This window comes from Protomyctophum bolini (assembly GCF_963924005.1).
Source record: "Protomyctophum bolini genome assembly, chromosome: 17".
NCBI classification, from domain to species: Eukaryota; Metazoa; Chordata; class Actinopteri; order Myctophiformes; family Myctophidae; genus Protomyctophum; species Protomyctophum bolini.
Window position 1 is genome coordinate 24,788,722 of NC_137878.1, and position 22,579 is coordinate 24,811,300.

Genomic DNA, 22,579 nt, shown 5'->3' on the forward strand with positions numbered 1-22,579 from the left:
TCCCCCCCCATGACCTATATATGGTTATGTTGCGGACATGGTCCCTTCAGCTGCACTTAATTGTCATGTTCATCCTTTAAGCACATAGGGGGGGTGTACACACTCGTGCACGCATGCACACAACCAACCCACACTATCCCCCCTTTACTCCTTACTCCAACTTACTCCTTTTGTTAACAAAGCCTATAATGTCATAACCCAGAGTCCAAGTACAGAATGTTACAACCATCATTTGTACATAATACAAAACATTAAGGGTCAAATTAATTGTTTCACGATGGCTGGGATAAGGCAAAAATCAAGATGAAAAACAACCACAGAACCCCTTATTGGCTCCAGAAAAAGAAAGGAAATAGCTAAATGGTTTAGGATTGGGCCTGTGCCACTCATCCCCACAAGGGGATACTTCAGTGTCTCAGTGTAAACAACACTGAGAAAACAGTCAACTCCCCTGTAGTGTACACTACACACAAATGTGGCTATTTTGAGAATCTATGCTGAATCTGGCTATTTTGAGGAAAACAACATTGCTACATACACTTACGGGCATAGTCTCATGTCCTGAGTGGAACCATTGCATTGTGGGTATTTGTTTGACACACACACACACTCACACACACACACACACACACACACACACACACACACACACACACTTAATTTGCGTCCCAATAATTTTGACCACAGAGATGGTGAACTCCTGACCGCGGCCGTTAAATCAGGAAAACAAACTTGTTTGTTTTTGTAAAGAACATTGATGCGTTCACGTGCACGGTAGGCGTACCATGTGAACTTTTAACTGGTCTCAGGTGATGGGTGGGTGGGGTGGGATGCACGTGTGTTAGTAGTATACTGGGTGGGGTGCACGCATGTGTGCATGTGTGTTAGCAGTATACTGCAATCTGTTCAAAAGACTCTTTTTATTCCTATCGAAGCCAGTAATGTTTATTGATGTTTGTAACTTGGGAGTAACAGCACCTTCAAGCACCGCTTAAAATCTAGAAACGACGGAGAAACTGTTTTTGATACTACTGCTACTCCCCAATTCTCCATTATTCCTTATTTTCACCATTTCCCCATGTCGTTATATACTTTAAACATGTTTACAATTACTAGTATTGTTGCTATGTCTGTGTTTTTAACCCTTCAGCCCAAAACACACCAATGCAAAGTACTCGCAGTCGCAACCATTATCCCAATGGCAGTTGCAAGGAGTTGCATTGGTGTGACATCATGCCTAAAAAACGTTTTGTTGCAAGGAGTTGCGACTAGTTGTGAGGTGCGCTCCATTGCTGCTGACATCACCACCTAGCACCCAAAGTCAATGGACATTACAATGTCTGTTTAGAGCACTTATATACGTTGTCATTTAGGGCCCTAAACAATCATTAAAGGCGCAGTGAAATGAAAAATAGGTTTTTCACACTTTTAGACCATATCCGTGGTCATCATATGGGCATACCTAACAATGGATGCCAAAAAAATGGGAAAATTCTCATTTCTGTGTGTTTTTATATCAAAGGTCCATAAAAACGATTGTATTATTTATTTATTAAAACGAAAACGTGCTGCGTGATGACGTGTAGAGGTACACATCGATAAAAGCCAATAAAAATGAAGCTCACATGTTTAATTCCCCATGTCTGCGCATCCATGCAACACAGCTGCTTCTGATTACAGATTACTCCGTTTTTATTTCCATTCAAGATAACATTCAGACAGTGTATTACTCGGTTTCAACTTAATCATCACGCTAAAATATGTTTCTGAAAACATTATAGGGTAGAAATAAGCCACATAACAGTAAACTGGTTGTGCTGGGCGACCGTCTGATTTATAAACAAACAACACCACGCTGTTGCGCATAGCATTAGCCACCGTCCCTAGCTACCGTCCCATCGCCTGAAGGGATGCGACACTCTGATTGGTTCAGAAACTTCAGACCGGTGTTTCATGTGGAAACACCATTTTCAAGTTGTTCACCATTTCCGTTTCACTGCGCCTTTAAAGTCCATAGACTTGGGAGCCAAATGATTTAAGTCATAATAAGACTTCATATGGCCATGTAAATACAGTGGGCGGGCGCCCCTAACTTCACACAAGTGTGATTTTTTTAGGGGCGCTAGCCGCTCCTATGCCCAGCTTTGTGTGACCGTGTTTGTGCCACGGTCGGAAATGATTTGATTGGCTGAGCACAGAATGTGATGTATGATGCCCCTCGCTGTGCACAAAGTAGGCCTACTGATATAATACAATCTGAATTCATAACTTCTACTGTAGTTGTATATATTTTGCTATAATGTGTGGTTGTAACAACATCCTAAAAGGCACACCTGGACTTGTCTCATGGCACACAGTTTGGGAACCACTGGCATTGACCACTTTGCACACATTAGCATTCACATGTGTAGCCTACAAGCTATAGTTAACGGGGGTGTCTCTCCAGTAAAGCTTTGCCAGTGGTGTGTGCAATTGCTGCGGGCTGCGTTGACGAGAAGCAAAAGTCAGTCCCGCCTTTGTAATTATGGACTCTGAAAATAACCCTCCGTTAGCCTGCTAGCTAGCTAGCAAGCGTACAGCCATCCAGGTTCAACTCACACATGCCAGCAAGCTGCATGTTGGGCTCTAATTGAGGCCAGGGATTGAAGGGAAAATAGGGTCCTGCTGTTTGGAAGACGAGGCTTATGAACATTCCATGGAACTGATTTGGAAATCTGTATGAAAAAAAAATTACTTCCAGGTCCACATACAGTACATATCAAAACAGTACAAACACCCGAAACATTGGCTCATGCGGATATTATGTTCTGCACTTTCACTGGAGACTAAAATACAAAAGTAAAGAGGCACGAGTGGAATCAGAATTGTAGCTTTTGATTTCATATAAATTACGTCACGCCCTTTACTGAATTCACAAATTAAAGTGTATACATTTCTTTGACTTTAAATCAGGGGTTTAAAATCCTGTTGTCCGCTCTATACTAAATCCTTTGACCAAAAATAGCCGTTAAGGTAAGGTAAGGTAAAGTACTGTATGTTTGATCAGGTTAGGTAACCTTGATTTCCCTCAGAGTAGTAAATCCACCACACATGCTTGCACTTGTGTTCTTGCTTGTAATAAAGCACATACTCACAATATACAACACGCACAAGAAAGTCATTAACCTCATTTAGACCCGAGCTCAAATCTACAAAATGTCTTCTAAACCTTGACAGTTTTCTGAAAAACCCATGTTTCTATGTCAGTCAGTCGTTTCTATGTCAGTCCAACAAAAACCAACAGGGGTTCCTGTCCAGAATGGGTTAAATACACACAGTCACACGTTTGTATTACTATACTTAAAATGAAAAGCGATTGCATCAAAGCCATTTTACACATTTTTGCCATTTTAATCTCTAAAGCCGATCTACAAGTTCTACAACTATGTATAATTCAGGCACAACCCCAACCTCTAAATGCCCAATCCTTCCCAACCTCAACCTGAATCCCTCGACAATTTGTTAAGCCCAACTCTGAACATCTTTAACCATAAAACATTTCTCTTGCGATGACCAGGAAAATTGTCCTCACAAAAGTTCCTTTCTCAAAAATCTACCATACTTAGGAGACATTTGGCCTCCACAAGTATAGTAATACAAATGTACACACACACACACACACACACACACACACACACACACACACACACACACACACACAGCGCATGTCTGGCCTCGTCTCCAGTAGAACTGTAATTAGGGAGGAACCGGCGCAAGCGTTCTTGCGGCAGGCCCGTCTCTAAGCAAACCAGTGACTCCTCCCTCAGAAAGCCACTAACACCCACCCAGCATCCCTTTTCCTCGCTCTCTTAACCCAAAACCTTCAACCCTGCTTCTCCGCTTGTCTCCTTGCCTGGGTTCTAAACTTGGCCTGGGAATTTTTCCTACCATACTTTTCATCCACAAACATCCTCTGTATGCTACTAGTTATTGGAAATAAGCCACTTGAAATGCTATAGCAGAGATACCTCAAGATAAGCTAGAATTGCCTCATCGAGGTGAATATGTGCGAGACATCGTTTTAACCACTTTAAGCTGTATAAATGTACAGGTTTTTATGCCATGTTAGCGGTGGTTAAAATGGCGCTTGGTTACATGACACAGAATCAATAACATTGTGTTTTTGACTAGAGATCTATAACATTTTCCCTCAACCCAAAAGGATAGTGATAATTCCGTAGGGCATCTGCCATATAAGACTATCTAACCATAGACTATCCAATTATTACGATCCTATTTGTTCCAAAAACACGATTCTCACCCGATTCTTTTCAATGTTACACCATTACTTTGTGACTATTATAGATGACTGATGTCACAGGCTCACCATTTTAAGTCTGAAATCTATGCAGTTCCCACCATGTGGATCCCGACATCTTTTTTGACTAAAGATTTTCTTTTTCCGTGGAGTCAGGGGTGTAAGATTACAATGTAGAAAACTCTGCAGCCTTGCAGGTCGTGTGATTTCTCGGTGACCCCTAAATGTGATGGTTGCAGCAGGACTCAGTATCGTCCAGAGGGTCCAAGCACATGTCAGTCTGACTGGAAACCGCACTGGGACTGGTCTGGGACCAGTGGCCACAAAACTCAGACTGGGGGGGGGGGGGGGGGGGGGATGCGAACAATTACTGCTCAAAGAAGGACTTCCTGATTGTGAAGACACACCACAGACTCGAAAAAGGAGTAAAGACAGTGGGACAGACAGACGTGCACATTTTAGACTTTTGTCTCAGTTCCAAGCCGTAAACCAAGGGGAAGAAATGAGTGAAGGAAATATTTAAGGCTTGTTTTGTTTTTTCTTCAGTTTGAACATTTGGCACAGTTTAGTGACCATGATGATAGCGGCTTAGGAAGTCATTTGTTTTGTCCCTGGAGAATTGGCTAAACTCTTCTTAGGCTACATCTATGTTTATCTACATGTGGGGTTGAATGCAATTCAATAGCTGGATTGACACATCTTTTTTTTCTTGTAGATCTGCTATTTTTCAATAGCTAAAGAACAACATTACATAATGCTTAAAATAATGGATTAAAGTTACATTAGCCTGTCTGCCCGCCTGCAGATGGAAGGGGGGGGGGGGGATATTTTCTCGACCCCAGAAGCCTAACTAGTCTTGCATGCTTACAGTCACCTCCTGAATGAGAATTAAGTATTGTCCCGCGACAAATGAAAACAGTCACATACTGTACGTATAGTGGCACCTTTACTGCCAAGTAGGGCATGTGAGAACGACTCCCCCGCTGCTATGTCAGCGTTATATTAATGCTTTAGCTTGGTGGAAATATACTAGTATTGCAGTGAAAACATGGCATATACAGTACGGGATGTAATTGCGTGAGTATAGTACCGTTCCGCTACAAAGGAAAACGGTAACATAGCAGCGCCAGTGCCAAGAAGGGCAGAAGTAGTAAACCATGGCAGATACATCTCTCTCTGTCTACAGTACTGTATGTGTGGTTGTCTCTCTGTCTACAGTGCTGTATAATATACAGTACTGTATGTGTGGTTGTGTGCCACCACTGCACCAGTGTTGATTTCGTCGACTAATACTATGACGAGGAATACCAAATAGAAACTAAATGAAAAGTAAGCTACGATGACTAAAACCAAGACTAAATATAGTGGCAATTTCGTCAACAAGTAAAAACCACACTAAAATGTTGGACAAGAGATCCAGTATAAGTCATTTTACGCTTGGTTGCATGCTGAAAATAGCAGATCTACAAGCTCACAAGGCGTCGCAAAAATCAGCCATCACGACGGCATCAAGGCCCGCCAAAATACATTTTAGTCGACTAAATCAACAGTAGATTCAGTCAAATAAAATCTTATGATATAGTGGAATAAAACTAAACTTAACACCAAAACATTCCATGTGACTAAAACTAAATGAAAACTATTCAAAAGACTATGACTAAAACGTGCTGTCAAAATCAACCACTGACTGCAGCCAGGAGAAGCAGATGTAAAGGGACAGGTCGGCAGCATGTGGTCGGACTGGAGTGTCCCTCCCAGGGTTAGAAAGCTCACTCCTCCATTCCCACCGTGTCTGGAAAAGCCATTGTGAAGGGGATCAGAGAGACGGTTCAAAGTGGGGTCGTAAAATAAAATGAGGTGGTGACCTACAAGCACAAACACCAATATAAAATGCACCAACAAAAACAGACCTTACAAGTTTTTAATTAAAACTTCCAGAGGCCTTTACTTCCCCTGGGCTCGGGTATAAAGCCCCGTTTATACTCTGTGGTACAGTGGTGTCGCTTACTAACTGATCTACAAGTTAACAACCTGATCCTTGTAGATTCCTTGTGATAATGGAGAAAACAAGTGGAACATTTCAGAAAGAGAGAGAGAGTGTGTGACACTTCAAATCAATATGACGATTTTGTCAAACCTTTGCTTGATTACGATACTATCACTATATTTTTTTAAGTTAAAATACCAGATATACAAGCTCACAATGTGCCATGATGAACTACGTTGTGAGCTTGTAGATCTATATTTGTAACTAAGCCACCATTGTACAACAAAGTATAAATAGTGGTTATTCAGGATAATAAATTTAGTCGATGATTGAAAATCTATTTGGAATATTTATTTTGACACACACACACACACACACACGGCAGACCAGAGAGACAGCCCTGGAGGATGGTTTAAGAGAACGGGAAGTGTTTGTGCCAGCGTGTTCACGTGCGCACACACGGCAGGGAGAAAGGAAATGTGAAATGCATGCATCCTCTTAGTGTGAACCTCATTCTAACCCAAATAATAAAACTCCCCGATGTGGGGATGTTTTTCCTTCCCAGGAAGTGTTTATTTGTCGAGGAGAGCTGAAAGCTACACAAAAGGGCTTTTCAACAGGGCTCTGCTTGTAAACTTGACTTGCACCACAAACAATTACAGCTATTAAGTGCAAGAAGAAATTATTAATTGCCCCACAGGCCGGATGTGTGTGTGTGTGTGTGTGTGTGTGGGGTAAGCTTGACCAAGTCTCTTTGTATATTGGTGCATTGGTTCTCAACATGGGGTGCAGAGACCCCCAGGGGTCCTTGAGGGGGTTCCAGAGGGTCTCTAGCTAAATGATTGATAGTTGATACATGGTATAACCAAATGGTCCTTATGGGGTCTCCAACTACGTATGGGTCTGTAACTACGAATGTACATTAATGGTTCCATTTGTACACTCTCACTGAGAATTAGTCAGTGTAGACTACTGGGGGGCCCCCCTGTGATCCCGCCATGATTTACAGCCCCATCCAAACTGGTTTTAATGGTTTTGCATTCACGTGACACAAAGGAAGACAGCTTCCATCAGACATGGATACTGTTCTTCCAAGTCTTCTTCATTATGCGAGGGTTCACAGGGAGAGAAGGACACACACACACACACACACACACACACACACACAGGTTCCCATTATCCTTCAGAAGCCCACACACACGCTACCTAAATGGTTTACAGTGCAGAATGGTTTTCCCAGTAGGGTGCAAGGACACACAAAACAACGGAATAAACAAAACAACGGTTTAAAGTTGCCCAGCTGAAGGCCACGGACGGACAGACACCGCTACTATACCCTATCCTCTGGGAAAGCTCCTCAAATCTTTAATAGTCAGTGCTTCTCTAAGTGGGGTTGGGGACAGGCAGGAGTCCCTGGGGGTCTTCCATTAGGTCCCCAGCAAATTTACCTCTACACCAAATCTCTTCACCGAATGTAATCCACAAGCTCAACCTCTTGCAAGATAGTCTATTTTTTGTTAGTCCCAGAATACGGATTCTAGGGTTCAAGTGGTTAACTTAAGACTCTCGTCTTGTATCGTGGGTCTGCAGACTCTGCACAAGTCTTTCATTTTTCTTGGAATATTCCACGGTGGACTTGTGCTGACTCAGACTGCAGGGAAGACAGCCAGACCACACAACGGAGGTGGACTCAAACCTGACCAGGCCTCCAGTCCTTTCTTTGTTCTCCTCACTGTGTGCTGGCCAGGGTTTGCTCTCCTTGCCTACCACCCATGTGTGCAGCCTCTAATGTGAAAAGAACTGGTGAGAATTGATGTGAAGCGAAGACAACCGACGGAGCCATTTCCAATACACACCACACAAGTGTACACGTTGCACATTTGACAGCAGTCTATCTCACAAGTACACCATAGAAGAGTGCACGGAGTGTGTGTAAGAATTTACCCTTAAAGGGATCGTGACATTAAAATAAAATAGTTTTTGTAATTTTTCTTGGGTTTTCTGAGCTCAAAATAACTGCACCCAAATAACTTTTAACATTCAGTAGATCGTCTGTGGTCAGTGCTCCAATTTGCCTGTGGACTGTGACATAAGAGTCCACAAATCCCATATATGACATTACAATTTGCCAGCAGATGTCACTGCTCGTTTTCATTGCAGCACAAAAGGCTTCCGAACACAGAGAAAACCCCAGGCCACAGAAAACCCACTGAATGTTCAAAGGTTGTGTGTCTTTGTGTGTTTCACTGTGTACCCCATAGCGATGATTTGATTGGCTGAGCAATGTGTGTACCCCATAGCGATGATTTGATTGGCTGAGCACGGAATGTATGATGATAAGTGCGCCCCTCACTTCACACATGTGTGCTTTTTAATTAACCATCAGGTCTTTACAAGTGGCCCCACCAATCTCCATTTATATTGTTCTTTACTGCATACTATAAAATAATTTCTGTCAATAAAAAGGAACAGAAATATAAACATATTAAAGAAAACGGGACCTTTAAAGTAATTAAAAGCTTGTTGAGGCTTTTTGAAAACGTCAAACATGACCAATATTACAGAGTTGAATATTGTCCAGCCGTCCTTTTGAAGGGATAATTCATTTAGTGGGACATTTTATAGTTTTTCCTACCTACTCAGACAGTCCAATGGACATGAAAATGGCATCCATACATCACAGATGTATTTTTTTATGTCTCTGCTGTGTGCAGTTTGAAGGTTATGTTGAACTGTGAGCCTAGCTGAACTATAGGCTCAATTCAATTCCTGGATGTCTGCAGGATCAAGTACAGTAGCAGCTCCAAAACCTATTTAGACCCGAGGACGATTCTACAAAGGTCTTCTAAATCTTGACAGTTTTCTGAAAAACCCATGTTTCTATGTCAGTGGTTCTCAAACTGTTTAATGCCAACCCCCAAATGTATATGTAATTGGCCGCCGACCCCCAACTGAAAATATATAGTTCCAGAATATATATTCAAAGGTTTACGCCACATTTTCACGATAAAAACAAAAAGCTCGTAAACTCGAGTTTACGAGCTATTAGCTCGAGCTTGTAGATCTGCTATTTTTCAATAGCTAAAGTATAACATAATGCTTAAAACACCAAATGGGGTTCCCGCCCAGAATGGGTTAAGGAAAAATACTTTCTACAAAGCTGAGGGTTTCATTCTTTGGCATAAAAAGTGCACTGTAGAATTTAGGCCTTTAGCAGACGCTCTTAATCCAGAGGGATTTACAGTAAACAAGAACACCACAAGGGAATACGTCAAATAAATAGCAATGGTCATCAAGAATCATAAGCAAGCTAAGATACATAATATCTGTCTAACAGTGGATTATCTGTACAGTGAAGCTACGAGTATACATTAGTGTAGTGGTTCCCAAAGTGGGGTCCGTGGACCCCCAAGGGTCCTTGAGGGAGTTCCAGGGGGTCCCCCAGCTAAATTATAGTTTGCAATCAAATGGACCCTTCCATTTGTACACACTCAGAGTTAAATTAACATTGATTTTACAATATAAATTGGGTGTCTCAGATAGAAATGCCATTAAATGGGGGTCCGTAAACTAACCAGCCACCCCTCTCAAACAACCAACCCCATGTTGTATCACAACCAGCCACCCCTCTCAAACAACCAACCCCATGTTGTATCACAACCAGCCAACCCCTCTCAAACAACCACCTCCATGTTGTATCACAACCAGCCACCCCTCTCAAACAACCACCTCCATGTTGTATCACAACCAGCCACCCCTCTCAAACAACCACCTCCATGTTGCATCACAACCAGCCACCCCTCTCAAACAACCACCTCCATGTTGCATCACAACCAGCCACCCCTCTCAAACAACCAACCCCATGTTGCATCACAACCAGCCACCCCTCTCAAACAACCACCTCCATGTTGCATCACAACCAGCCACCCCTCTCAAACAACCAACCCCATGTTGTATCACAACCAGCCACCCCTCTCAAACAACCACCTCCATGTTGCATCACAACCAGCCACCCCTCTCAAACAACCACCTCCATGTTGCATCACAACCAGCCACCCCTCTCAAACAACCACCTCCATGTTGCATCACAACCAGCCACCCCTCTCAAACAACCACCTCCATGTTGCATCACAACCAGCCACCCCTCTCAAACAACCACCTCCATGTTGCATCACAACCAGCCACCCCTCTCAAACAACCACCTCCATGTTGCATCACAACCAGCCACCCCTCTCAAACAACCACCTCCATGTTGCATCACAACCAGCCACCCCTCTCAAACAACCAACCCCATGTTGTATCACAACCAGCCACCCCTCTCAAACAACCACCTCCATGTTGTATCACAACCAGCCACCCCTCTCAAACAACCACCTCCATGTTGCATCACAACCAGCCACCCCTCTCAAACAACCACCTCCATGTTGTATCACAACCAGCCACCCCTCTCAAACAACCACCTCCATGTTGTATCACAACCAGCCAGTGCTGCAAACGAATATTCCATATTCGAATGAATATTCGAATGTAAAAAAATAAAAGAATAATCAAATTTATTAAATTAAGAAAACAATAACATTCTCTGTGCCGCACGTAAACTAAAACATACAAAAATTAGGCTATTAAGATAATTATGAATCATTCGTTTGATCTCGCAAGACTCAAGAGAGCACATTTCTCAGCCCATACAGGACTGGACCATATAGATGAAGAAAGAGAACGTTTTACAGCATATTAGGCTGCAATATTCATATCATATTAAAATCGTACATTCGACATTCGAAATTCGTTCGAATGTCGAATGTATACGATTGATATTCAAATGTCATTTTTTTGGCCAATTCTGGCAGCACAACAACCAGCCACCCCTCTCAAACAACCAGCTCCTTCACTGCACAGCCCGAGGGCCCTAGCTCTCTGATATACCCAGAACAAAGACTCTAAGGTAATGTCCTAGGAAGCTCTCGCATAAAAGGCTGCTCTGATTCTCAAAGTCCCTCTGATGATCTGAAAGCGGATCGGCAGCCATAAACTGCACAATGGGACAAGTCTACCGCACGTTTAGAAATGCCCAAAATAGACCCAAGTCGAACATTATGAGGCAACAAGTAAGGGTGGTGTATTTTTCTACCACATCTGATTGGCTGATCGGCACGTGAATTGTATAATCCTTTTGAAAGGCTTCCAAAAAAGGCAACGGAGCAAATAAAATACAATTTTTAAAAACAAGAAACAAAGCTTGTACTAATATTGCATTAGCTATACTAATCAAGAGATCTAATCTAATCTGTGGCTAGTATCAGGGCCACTAATTCACATTTCCGTGCTTTGGACTGGTATATAAAAGCAAGAGCTGATTCTCTCCCTCTCTCTCTGATGCAATGCTTTGGGGGTAAAGCTTTGCAAAGTGCAGTTACAGCGTCACATCTGTCACAAACTCATTCCCCATCTAATGAAAAGTAAAAAGACGAGCAGCAGGAATACCAGTGCACACACGCAGACACACGTGCACGCACGTTTTGTGAAGCCCTTCGGCTGTTGTGTGAACCAAGACAGATGTGCTGCTATATTCCTGAGCACACCAATATTTAAATAAGAGTATAGTCTGTATAATGGCTGCACAGATTTGCATGAACAAACAAACAAGAACAATTTCAAGTAGGTTAGTTTGACTCAGGTCAAACGTTACATTAAAAGTTTCCGCCATTAACCATTTAACCCCCTATAATATATGCACAACGAATGGCAAAAATGCATCATGAAAATGCACAACGCATTCATGATGCTTTTGTAGAAATGTGAAAAAGGTTTAAATACTCAAAAGGAGCAATCAGAAGAGACAGCGAGTACTGAGTTGACAGATGTCAGATGTCAGGGACCGGGTCAAGCATTTTATGCAACCTCAAATCACCCATAGAACATAAACGACTGGAGATGAACGTCTGCAAAAATTAAGAGACTGGAAAGCCATCATACTGCATGCATAATATATAGCAAAAGATTAACATTATACATTTTTGTCCCACTGATTTTCCGTTTGTTTTTAATGGGGGTGCTTTTATGCATCACAATCAATCATGCAGAAACAAAGGAAAGCAAAGAAAGAATATTATGCACAGATATTTTATGTAGTGAGAAATCAATAGTTATGCCAATAGTCATAGCCAAACAGTTTACCAGAACTACACCGTTTTCTCCTCACTCTTTTCAGGCCTGGGTGTTACTGTTAATCTGCCTCGGTACTTCAGGAGTTTAAGTGAGAAATGACACCACTGTATTCAGAGCTTGCCAAATTTGTTCCAGAACAGCTTTTAACCCATTTTAGGCGGGAACCCTTTTTGGTGTTTGAAGCATTATGTTATACTTTAGCTATTGAAAAATAGCATATCTACAAGCTCATAGCGCAGCACCGAGTGCCACGCTACGAGCTTGTAAGTCTGCTATTTTTGAGAAATCGTGAAAATGTAATGCAAATCTTTGAATTTATATTCTTTCAGAGCAAACGTTTTTAACTCAAATCTTTGCTTCTGGAACATATTTTGAGATGGGGGTCGTTGACATGAAAATGTTTGAGAAGGACTGTCATAGAAACATTGGGGTTTTCAGAAAACTGTCAGGATTTAGAAGACATTAGAATCGTTCCAGGGTCAAAATAGTCAAAAGTGTAGGATGCAAAGGTGTGTTTCATTCTAACACTGGAACAAAAAACTAAATCATACACAAGTCTTTTTCAGGTCATAAATAAATATCTGCGTTGGTTTTAACGTGTGCGCTTTTAACCGTTCTGCAGTATAACCCGCTTTCCACGCCACTTAATCCATGTTTCTGCCCTGTGTAATACGCTAAACCCGCTATTTGTTTTATGTGTTTAATTCGCAGTTTTTTAATAATTAAAAAGAAATAGCGGATTTGTCGCGACTGTCGCGTTGTGACAAAGAAACCGTAAATCGACCCGTGCTCTGGGCTGCAAGGGCTTCTGGGAAAATGAGTTCAATGCAAGTGAACGGTAGTTTCAACTGGACTCCAGCAGCTCTCACTGCCTGTTTCCGCATCTCGACGGTGGCTTATTTTTCGGTTCGACAACAAGCCATGGAACCATTTTCAGGGGGATTTTCATGGATCAAAAGGCGCAAATACTTCGGGGTTATGCTCCAAAGGTAATTAAACAATCTCGGCAGCCTCAGTATATTGGATATATTAATTTAAAGCCCTCAAAGTGGTTCAATTTGCGGTTTAATTATTTAACTTTGTGTGTTGCAATATAACCGTCTTTTTGTTATCTGGTTCCCTAGTTTTCACAGGTGTGGACAGCAGTTGCATTACCAGGGCTGTGTGTGTATTCATGCAGTCGGCAGACATGATGACCTTGGTGTACCTCATCCGCTGGATTTACTTAAGCCTGCAGGCCTTTGCAGCCTTTCGTAGTTTAGTCTACCTTCAGCTCAGCGGTGCAAAATAAGCTGCTCTCGACATTTTGCTTTCAGAATCAGTAACATGTTGAAGAATGATGTTTTGTCTATCAAAAAGGTACGGTTAAAATCGGCAAACTGAATGGCATGCTTATGGATCAGCTATTTTAGTTTCAGACATTTAGTGCAGTTGGGGGGAAAAGGAGGGGGCCTAGTATAGATCCCTGGAGGACTCAGTTTAAATGTGGGGTTCAAGTGGTTAAAAACAAAACTGTAGTTGGCGTTCATGCCGAGGCTCTCGGCAGCCTATTTTGAATGATTTTGCATAGAAGGAAAGAAGTTGAATGGACAGTTAGTGCTTGTGATAATGTTCCCCTGTATAAAACAGATAATGAATACACATTACTTGCATATCAGACGTCACGGAAACATAGCTTCTTTGTTACTTAAACAGCAGGTGATATTTTCTTTTTTTACGATTTCTAAATAGGAATGAGTTGAAGGGTGAACTAAAACTAACCAAACCAGATGAGCGTTTTGCTTCCTCCGTCCGGTCACGCATATCCTTTGTAAAAAGCTTAATTTGAACTCCATCACAAGACAAGTGTTGATGGTCAAGAAGAACTGGTCTTCAAGCTAAGAACTGGTCGTATAAATTGAGCTTAAAAGGAGGACAATGTGAATTGTGTGAGCTTCCCTGACCCTGATGTAATGTGAATGACCAGCCCAGTGCACATGACTGAACTACTACAATCAAACGCAAACAGCTAGGCAGAGGTTCACACACACTCACACACACTTAAGTCCAGACAGACAAATGCAAATTCAGCACACCAATGTTTGCAATGTCCGTCATTGACCGACATCTGACTCAATCCTACAAGTTCCTCGATGTCCATAACAGTGACTCGTTCATTGATCATGTTTACACTTATACAAAGTGGCATTAAATCTGGCTCCTTTGTTAATCGTTTCTGTGTAAAAGCAGAGTGAATCGGGGCGCCCACTCGCTAGCCTAGTGGTCCAGGCACATGCCACATACTGTATACCTGTAGGCTCTTGCCTGACAGCGTGTCCTGACAGCGTTCATGACGACCTTTGCTGTAGAGTTGTTCCGATACCGATCGGGTACTTGGGCCGATTCCACCCGGAACAGGCCCCGATACTCTGACCCGAGTACCAAAACATCCAATTGACACTAGGCTGAAGGAATGAAACAGGAGTAAGTCTGACCTAACAGTACTGCAGCAAATCGCCAAAAACAGCCGATCTACAAGTATAAATGACCAGTGTAGATCGGAGATCCATTTGCCATGAGAAAATGGATACTCATATGGGTACTCATATGGGTACTCAGTATCAGTAAATTAAGTACTTGTACTTCACTGTAACAAATCTTAAAAAAAAAAAAAGAAAAGAAAAAAAAAAAAGAGTGAATTGTTGTGGAACAGTAATCATGCTAAAGTGAATCTTGAAGAAAAATAAATAAGGTATGAAACTCCCACACTTCACTATACAAACAATACAATACCTTTCTCAACGCAAACTCGAGTAATTAAAAAAGCACAGGTGATTTGATTGGTGTGGGAGGAGGTTTTTTGTAAACATTACTCAACATGCCGTCATCATATCCTACAGGGAACAATAGGGAACAGTGGCAGGATCATATAGCGGTACAGACACACCGCGGCTGCACGTGGCACACTGATCTCAATAACAATGGTAGTCTAAGCCCTGGGGGAGGCAGGTACACACACACACACACACACACACACACACACACACAGTTACAGAGTTCAAATGAAACATGGGGATGTCCGCTCTCTGTGGGGGGGTGTTTCCAGGTTCATGAGTTCTGTATGAGTGATATGCTCCGTATATTGACGGCGTTGCTTGACAAAAACCAAATATTTATCTGAACCATTGTTGAACTTGTAGATCTATTCTTTGTGACAACCTTGTTCAATGATTAGGCCTAAGTAAATCAAAGATAATGGATAAAATGTTAACCGTTCTGAATGGTAGTGCATGTTAATTAACTAGCACATATTTAGAGGTGGTCTTCCCACCAGTGTTGATAGCTTCGACTAAGACGAAAAATGTTAGTCGACTACCTTTTTTCACTGACGAAAACTAAATGGAAACTTATATGATGACTAAAACCAAGACTAAATGTATTGACAATGTCATCAACAAATAAAAACTAGACTAAAATGTTAGGAAGGGACTAGTGGACAAGCGATCCACTATAAGTCATTTTACACTTGGTTGCATGCTGAAAATAGCTGATCTACAAGCTCACAATGAGTTTGCGACGCGTTGTGAGCTTGTAGATCTGCCGTTTTCAGCAAGTGTAAAATCAGTCATTACGACGGCATCACGGCCCGTCGGAATACGACTAAAACTAGACTAACACTAAAACATTCCAGGTGACTAAAATGTGACTAAAACTAAAATAAAAACTTGCTGTCAAAAACAACACTGCTTCCCACTCTACCATTGAGAAATGTATCCCGTAGTGTCAGATAGGACACGGGTAGCGTACTGGTTGACATATAATACGGCCTGAAGCTTATAAAAACATCTCCCCAGGCCAAATGAGGACTCCCTCATTCCCTCCCTCTCGGAAGATGGCTGTTCTCCCATGCAGGAAAACGCAGGTTCGAATCCCGAATAGGACATGACAAGCGACGCTTTAAGCTGAACCTAGCGTGCAAACATAATGCTTACACCTACTCGAGTCTTAGGTCTCCTGTGCCGTATTTTTTCAGGTTTGACGAGTTGGTTCGAGTGTGGAATGCACTCACCACCAGACGACCTGTCAAATGATTTACAGAGTTAGGTCTTGTCGTCACCAGTACTAGGACACCTATTGTCAATCAAAACAAATTACATTTAATCTAAGCGAACCAGAAATACATAGTACAAGTATGTACGTAACGTTAAAAAAACTTTTCATTAGTAGAAGCCAAGACAGAGAAGAGAAATTGTTGAGTGTTAGCTGTGTGCACGTGTGTGTGCATGTGCGTGTGTGTGCATGTGCGTGTCGTGTACATCTATGCATGCAACACAGGTTTGAATTTGCCTGTGTTAAGCTAGTTACAATGATCCTACTGTGACAAAGGTTGAGTCATATAGTCTTTGTATGCTTGTATGTGCGTGCGTGCGTGCGTGCGTAGCCCACTCAGTCTCCGGTGGTCCGCAGACGGGAAAGAGATGAGTAGCAAGTAACAGGGTGACACCGAGTGCACGCTCAGTCACCCATGACCTGTGTTGGTAGACTGCCTGGTACTGCCTGGCACGGCTTCACACACACACACACACACACACACCACTTGAAAAGGACACACAAGGACAGTATATAGGGCTGAAACGATTCCATATTATAAAATGAAACGGTATGTTCTCAACTGCTGGAGAAAACTATTAGGCACTTTCATGATGATTCATTGGTTCAAAAGGAGATGAAACCAGTCCATACCGGCTGTGTCTGCTCATAGACACACATATATTGTCAGGTGGAAACCTTGTAGGCCTAATATGTCTAAAAAGTTACCTTTCGTTCGTGGCGAGTTGTGAGGTTGTATGTAGAATAGATTACCATTTTCAGTGTGAGACTAGACTTCAAGTGTAAAATCGCCTGTAACCTCTAAATTTCTAATCCTAACCACAAACTTAATATTTTCCTAGTAAGACTTGAAAATGAATGTATATATATTCTTTAAACCATACAATGTGCAGTGCCATTTGACACAGACACACACACACCATTGTCTACTCACCAACAATAGAAGCCACTGAGGGCTTTATTGTGTTTTGAGCCAAGTCCAGAGTCACAACAGCACACTCACATCATCACCATAGTCAGCACTCTGTGTTGACGCCACAACCACAGCAACTGCAGGAGCAACGGGCCTTAATTCTCACGGCCAACCACAGCTGTCCCACAAACCAGTCCATTAGGTCAGGGGTTCCCAAACTTATTCATGTCAAGGACCCCCAAATTGATAGGACTAATTAACCCCATTTGAAGAGATAATGCCAGGGACCCCCAATAAGAGAAGGTTTTTGCGGCTCTAGCAGTGATTCTCAACCCATTTTCATTTCAAGGGTCCCCACGGTTTGACCTGAATTAGGCCACGGCGCCCCTATTTAACAGTTTGACGGCCGCCAATTGTTTAATCCAGGGTTCCACCGCTCGAAAAACGATATACCCGACATTTGTTTAATTTGCCGTTTTAAAATAATTAAAAAGAAACAGCGGATTTATCCGGGACCTGGTGACGAGGCCGTCAGGTTATGATGACAAAACCGGAAATCAAGTCAACCGCTGGGCTGCTAGGGCTTCTGGGAAATAAATAGTCAATGCAAACGGGTCCATTTGGTTACAATTTGTGCACAGTTTAAGTTTTGACTTGGTATTTTACAGTGTAGATATCTCAGTCAGTATTAAACATTTCAGATGCACATTGTTCAACTTTGGCAGATGGACCTCCCCAACACACAATCAGGAGTCTATATTCATCTTAAGAAATGGGGCCTCTTAAGACACTGCATCAGACCAAATCTAAGGGGATTGTGGCTGGGGCCTTGTGTTGTGAATAGCCCAAACCCTCTTTCTATCTCCAATACTGCTACAAGATAATTCAACACATTGTGCCCCTTCCTAGCTGCTTTTGTAGCTCAACCACTGGAGGACTATACAATTAAGACCAAAACCCTCGAGTTGTATACGTGCCCAAAACAAATCCACGCCAGGGACATTCCAAAAAGGATTGGAGGATGAATAGATTGCAAGTGGCGATAGATACATTTGTATGCTAGCTGGCTAGCTAGCTAGGTAGTTGGCAGGCAGTCAAGATCCACTAAAGATCTGGGATCAATGAGAGAGAGAGACAGAGAGAGAGACAGAGAGAGAATACAACTGGTTCCCATTCAATGTTCCGCGGTGTTCTATTGGAACAAGCAAACAAGTACGTGTGCAGTGTGCACACGCTCCCACACGCACACACACATGCTCCCACACGCACGGCTCAGCAAGGAGCCTCTCTTTTCATGCAGATCCTTTGTCTCTCAGTAATGTCTGGTATGCCGGGATACTGGCTTTGCTCAATGACCTGATTTCTATGGGGCTGCCATTGCACTGGCCCTGCGTGCGTGTGTGCATGCGTGCGTGCATGCGTGTGTGTGTTCGTCTGCCTGCAAGCCCTTCCTTTGGATAAGACAAGCCTTAAAACTGTCCAGACAGACACAGATCTAGCCAATAAGACGACAGGAAATGCGTGTGCACACACACACACACACACACATACACACGCACACACACGCGCAACTCCTGCATCATATGAACAGATATGGCCAGAGTTCTTGGTGCGCAAGGACAAACAACTGGGTGAGAAGATATCGTGTGGAAAAGTGGTTTTAATTAGCAATGATGCAACGCCATGTTACGCACGCAGCTGCATGGTGACGCCCCTGAACTATAAACATGAACTGTACCGTAACTTTACTGGTGTACAGCATTAATACAGTAAAAACTGATAATTGACGATTGGGGAATCAAATCAACCAGAGCCAAACACATTCTGTGGCAGAATTCTCTGTGAATCACTGCATCCCTAATTGCGATATTAAACATTAAGTCAACAACTCAACATGAATGGCTCGTGCACATTGGCTCGTGGGAGTTTAATTGTATTTTAGTAGGAACTATGAAAAAACAAGCAGAAAGCTGGTACAATTAACCATTTTAGTTTAACTCTGGTGTCAGAGGAGGGCTGAGGGTGGGTGGGGGGGGGTTGACAAAAAAAGTCTCTGCCAGGCCGACATGCACAACCGAACTGCATGAAACTGTGGATGCGCACTTCCTGAAGGCAAAGTAAAATCGTCTGCTCCCAGTCCAGGCATCGCCTAACAGTGTGTCGCGGGTTCCAACAGTACTCTATCAATAAAGCCAGAGTTTGTAGATCAGCCATTTAGCCATTTCCGATTAACTTTGCTGCGTGTTACTCCCATTCTCTCTCTCCCCATTTTGTGTCAGTCGACTAGCTCTATCAATAAATATAAAAAAAAAGTGGATAAGCGATTGAAGATGAATGGATGGTCTTAAACAACACTAGTGTGTCTGAGAGGTCATTTTGGCTGTTCTTTTGACATTTTGAAGTTGATTATCTTTGCCCATGAAGCTTTCAGAAGGTTCCCCTTCCATCATCTCAGACATTTTTGACATCTGAAACATTTTCTAAATACGAATTTTAAGCACATGCTACTTCTGTCTGATGTGACTTCAGTCATGCTAGTGGTTAATTTGCAGTGAAAGAGAAAGTATGAGCGACCGTGGTATGGTGCCGTTTGCATTGTTCCTTGTCCTCAGGAACCCAAACTCCCCAGGTGCCCTTTGAATTCTGCCTCAGACCATTCTTTCCAAGTTGTGCCCTGGTCCACTTTGGATTCTATTAACCAACTTTCTCATCAAAGTGTTTTAAAAAATAGTCGATCTATAAGTTCACAACGCAATGTTGTGTGAACGTGTAGGATCTAGATCACCCACATTTAACGCATTTTTACCTGAGATCAGATTCTCAAAATCTCTTCTACATCCTGACAGTTTTCTGAAAAAGCTGTTTCTATGTAATTCTTCGATTTTCAAAAATAACAAGCTCGAGCTTGTAGATCTGCTATTTTTCAATAACTAAAGTATAACATAGTTAAAACACCAAAAGGGGTTCCCGCCCAGAATGGGTTAAAGGGCTTAATGCTGCATTCACACTACACACAAAATTTCCAATCATGACCAGCTAAATTGCTTCCAAGTCGCCATTGAAATGTCGCTTAAGCGACAGCCACACTGCATGTTGTGTGTAAATGAAACAGGTAGTTAAATATCACAGGGAACTGTTAACAACGACAATTAGTTTTTCTTCCCATTTATGAAAGAGAAGAGGAATTGTGGGGAGAGAGAGAACTTGAAATGGTGAAACAACAATGTATTGACCTTTCACTGCATTACTGGAAGTAGATGAAAATAGTCGAGTCCAGCTCAACTTTGAGCAGTAGTGTACCACGCCTGTCACGTAGTGACAAGTGACACCTCTTCATGTTGCTGGCTTCCAGTGAATGCTTTGTTGGCATTAGTGTGACCGTAGCCTCGGTACGCAGGCTTTCATTTTCGTCGGCGCAAAAAATGAAAGCCTGGAGGAACCGCATTGGCCGCTCTGGGCTAGAAGTGGGAGTCAACCCTTCCGGGTGGGCGTCGCTCCAAATGATGTGACGTAGCGCTGCACTGGGGGGAGAGGAGGGGCCGGGGGTGACTGACAGATCGGTGAGATGCAATCAGGGCGTGCGCAAATCTCTGCCGCGACCCGCCCCTCTAGAATAGAAACCTAACACGTTAGCTAAGGCTAGTGTGACCACAGTATTTTGCGTTGAACATATTTGTTTAGAAATCCATGTCGTTAGACCGCATCTCCACTATAGCTAAAGATTGCCGGGTTGTGCCCCGAAAATAGCACTTCTATTTTCACTATTTTTGTTTAAAAGTGCCCTCTTAACAGGATGTCAGCCCCTGCCTACACTCCCTGGAACAGAGTGTGCCTGGTGTTCAGGTGAATACCAGGTGAATGAATACCTTGTCTCTGGATGAAGATCCTCAGCAGTGGGTGTGCCGTCGACACCGCCTTGCAGAAGTTGTCGTCATTGTTGATCGGCAGCAGGTCACCGTGGATGTCGGCGTAGCCAATCAGCACCTCCATGTTGGCGATGCGGTGAATGTGCATGATGAGCTTGTAGAACTCCTCAAACTTTCCGGGTTTGACCCGGTCCACCGAGAAGCGCCGGAACTCTGCGCCATACTGAAGACAGGACAGGAGGATCAGAATGAAAAGACAGAAGAAAAAAACATTATTAGAGGGGACAGTTGTCATGGCGACTAAACAGGAAGAGGAAACTGGCACGTCTTCTTGACCTTGTGGAATAAACTAGTTCACCGACAAGACTGTATATAGTGTGTGCAATGGCTAATTTACACCAAGAACAATAAAACTAGTTCACCGACAAGACTGTATATAGTGTGTGTAATGGCTAATTTACACCAAGAACAATAAAACTAGTTCACCGACAAGACTGTATATAGTGTGTGTAATGGCTAATTTACACCAAGAACAACAAAAACTCTAAATAGCCACTAAGGGCACCAGGCGCAGCGAATCTTACACAGGGTAAGGGAATGAGGCCATTGTCCAGACAGGCAGCGACATTTTTTTGGCGTTTTATTCAGCTTTCCAGTCAAGACATACAGCAAAAGGTTGGCATCATGTTTGCTAAGGCTCTTCCTGACCTGCTGGTAAAAGACCATATGCCCTCCTGGTGCTCTGCTCACTGACTGTGTTCTAATTGATTAAGTAACCTCAGCTGTGACCCCAGAATGCCCATCACCTTCAAAATAAAAGCACAAGCTGTAACTGAAATAATGACTGTAAACAAACTAATTAAGCAAAGCAAACGAAATAATAAATGCATTAAATATATAGCAAAATACTAAATAGCTCCCACAGTGTGGAAGCATAGTTGAACTCTGTCACAGCCTCTATTCACCCTCTTTGTGTACAAGAAGTACGGTAGTAAGTAGAAGTATGGTGTCTTTCAGTTTCACACATGCTATTGCTGCCCGCATAACTAGCCAATAGTTTGATGGCCAGAGGCTCAAATGCAGGTTAATTGAGTCAAAGTGTGGTGCAATGATATTATTTTCAACTGTGAAATTGAAATGAATTGTCAATGTGACTCACATCTACTCTTGTTTCCATTCCACCAAGGCAGGCCTTAACTCAAGGAAGTACACAAACTAAACTGGCCCCATGATAGCAAAACCAGTTTCAGCCACGTCAA

At 42.6% G+C, this 22,579-nt stretch overlaps 1 protein-coding gene across 1 annotated transcript in view; it reads right to left on the reverse strand.

Annotated features, from left to right (window-relative positions):
• The window catches only part of pard6gb (par-6 family cell polarity regulator gamma b), a 48,494-nt gene that overhangs the window by 20,034 nt on the left and 5,881 nt on the right, over positions 1-22,579 (reverse strand). The window contains exon 2 of the mRNA XM_080787425.1: positions 21,321-21,543. Within this exon, the coding sequence (XP_080643551.1) occupies positions 21,321-21,543 (223 nt within the window). The remainder of the gene's footprint in view (positions 1-21,320; positions 21,544-22,579) is intronic.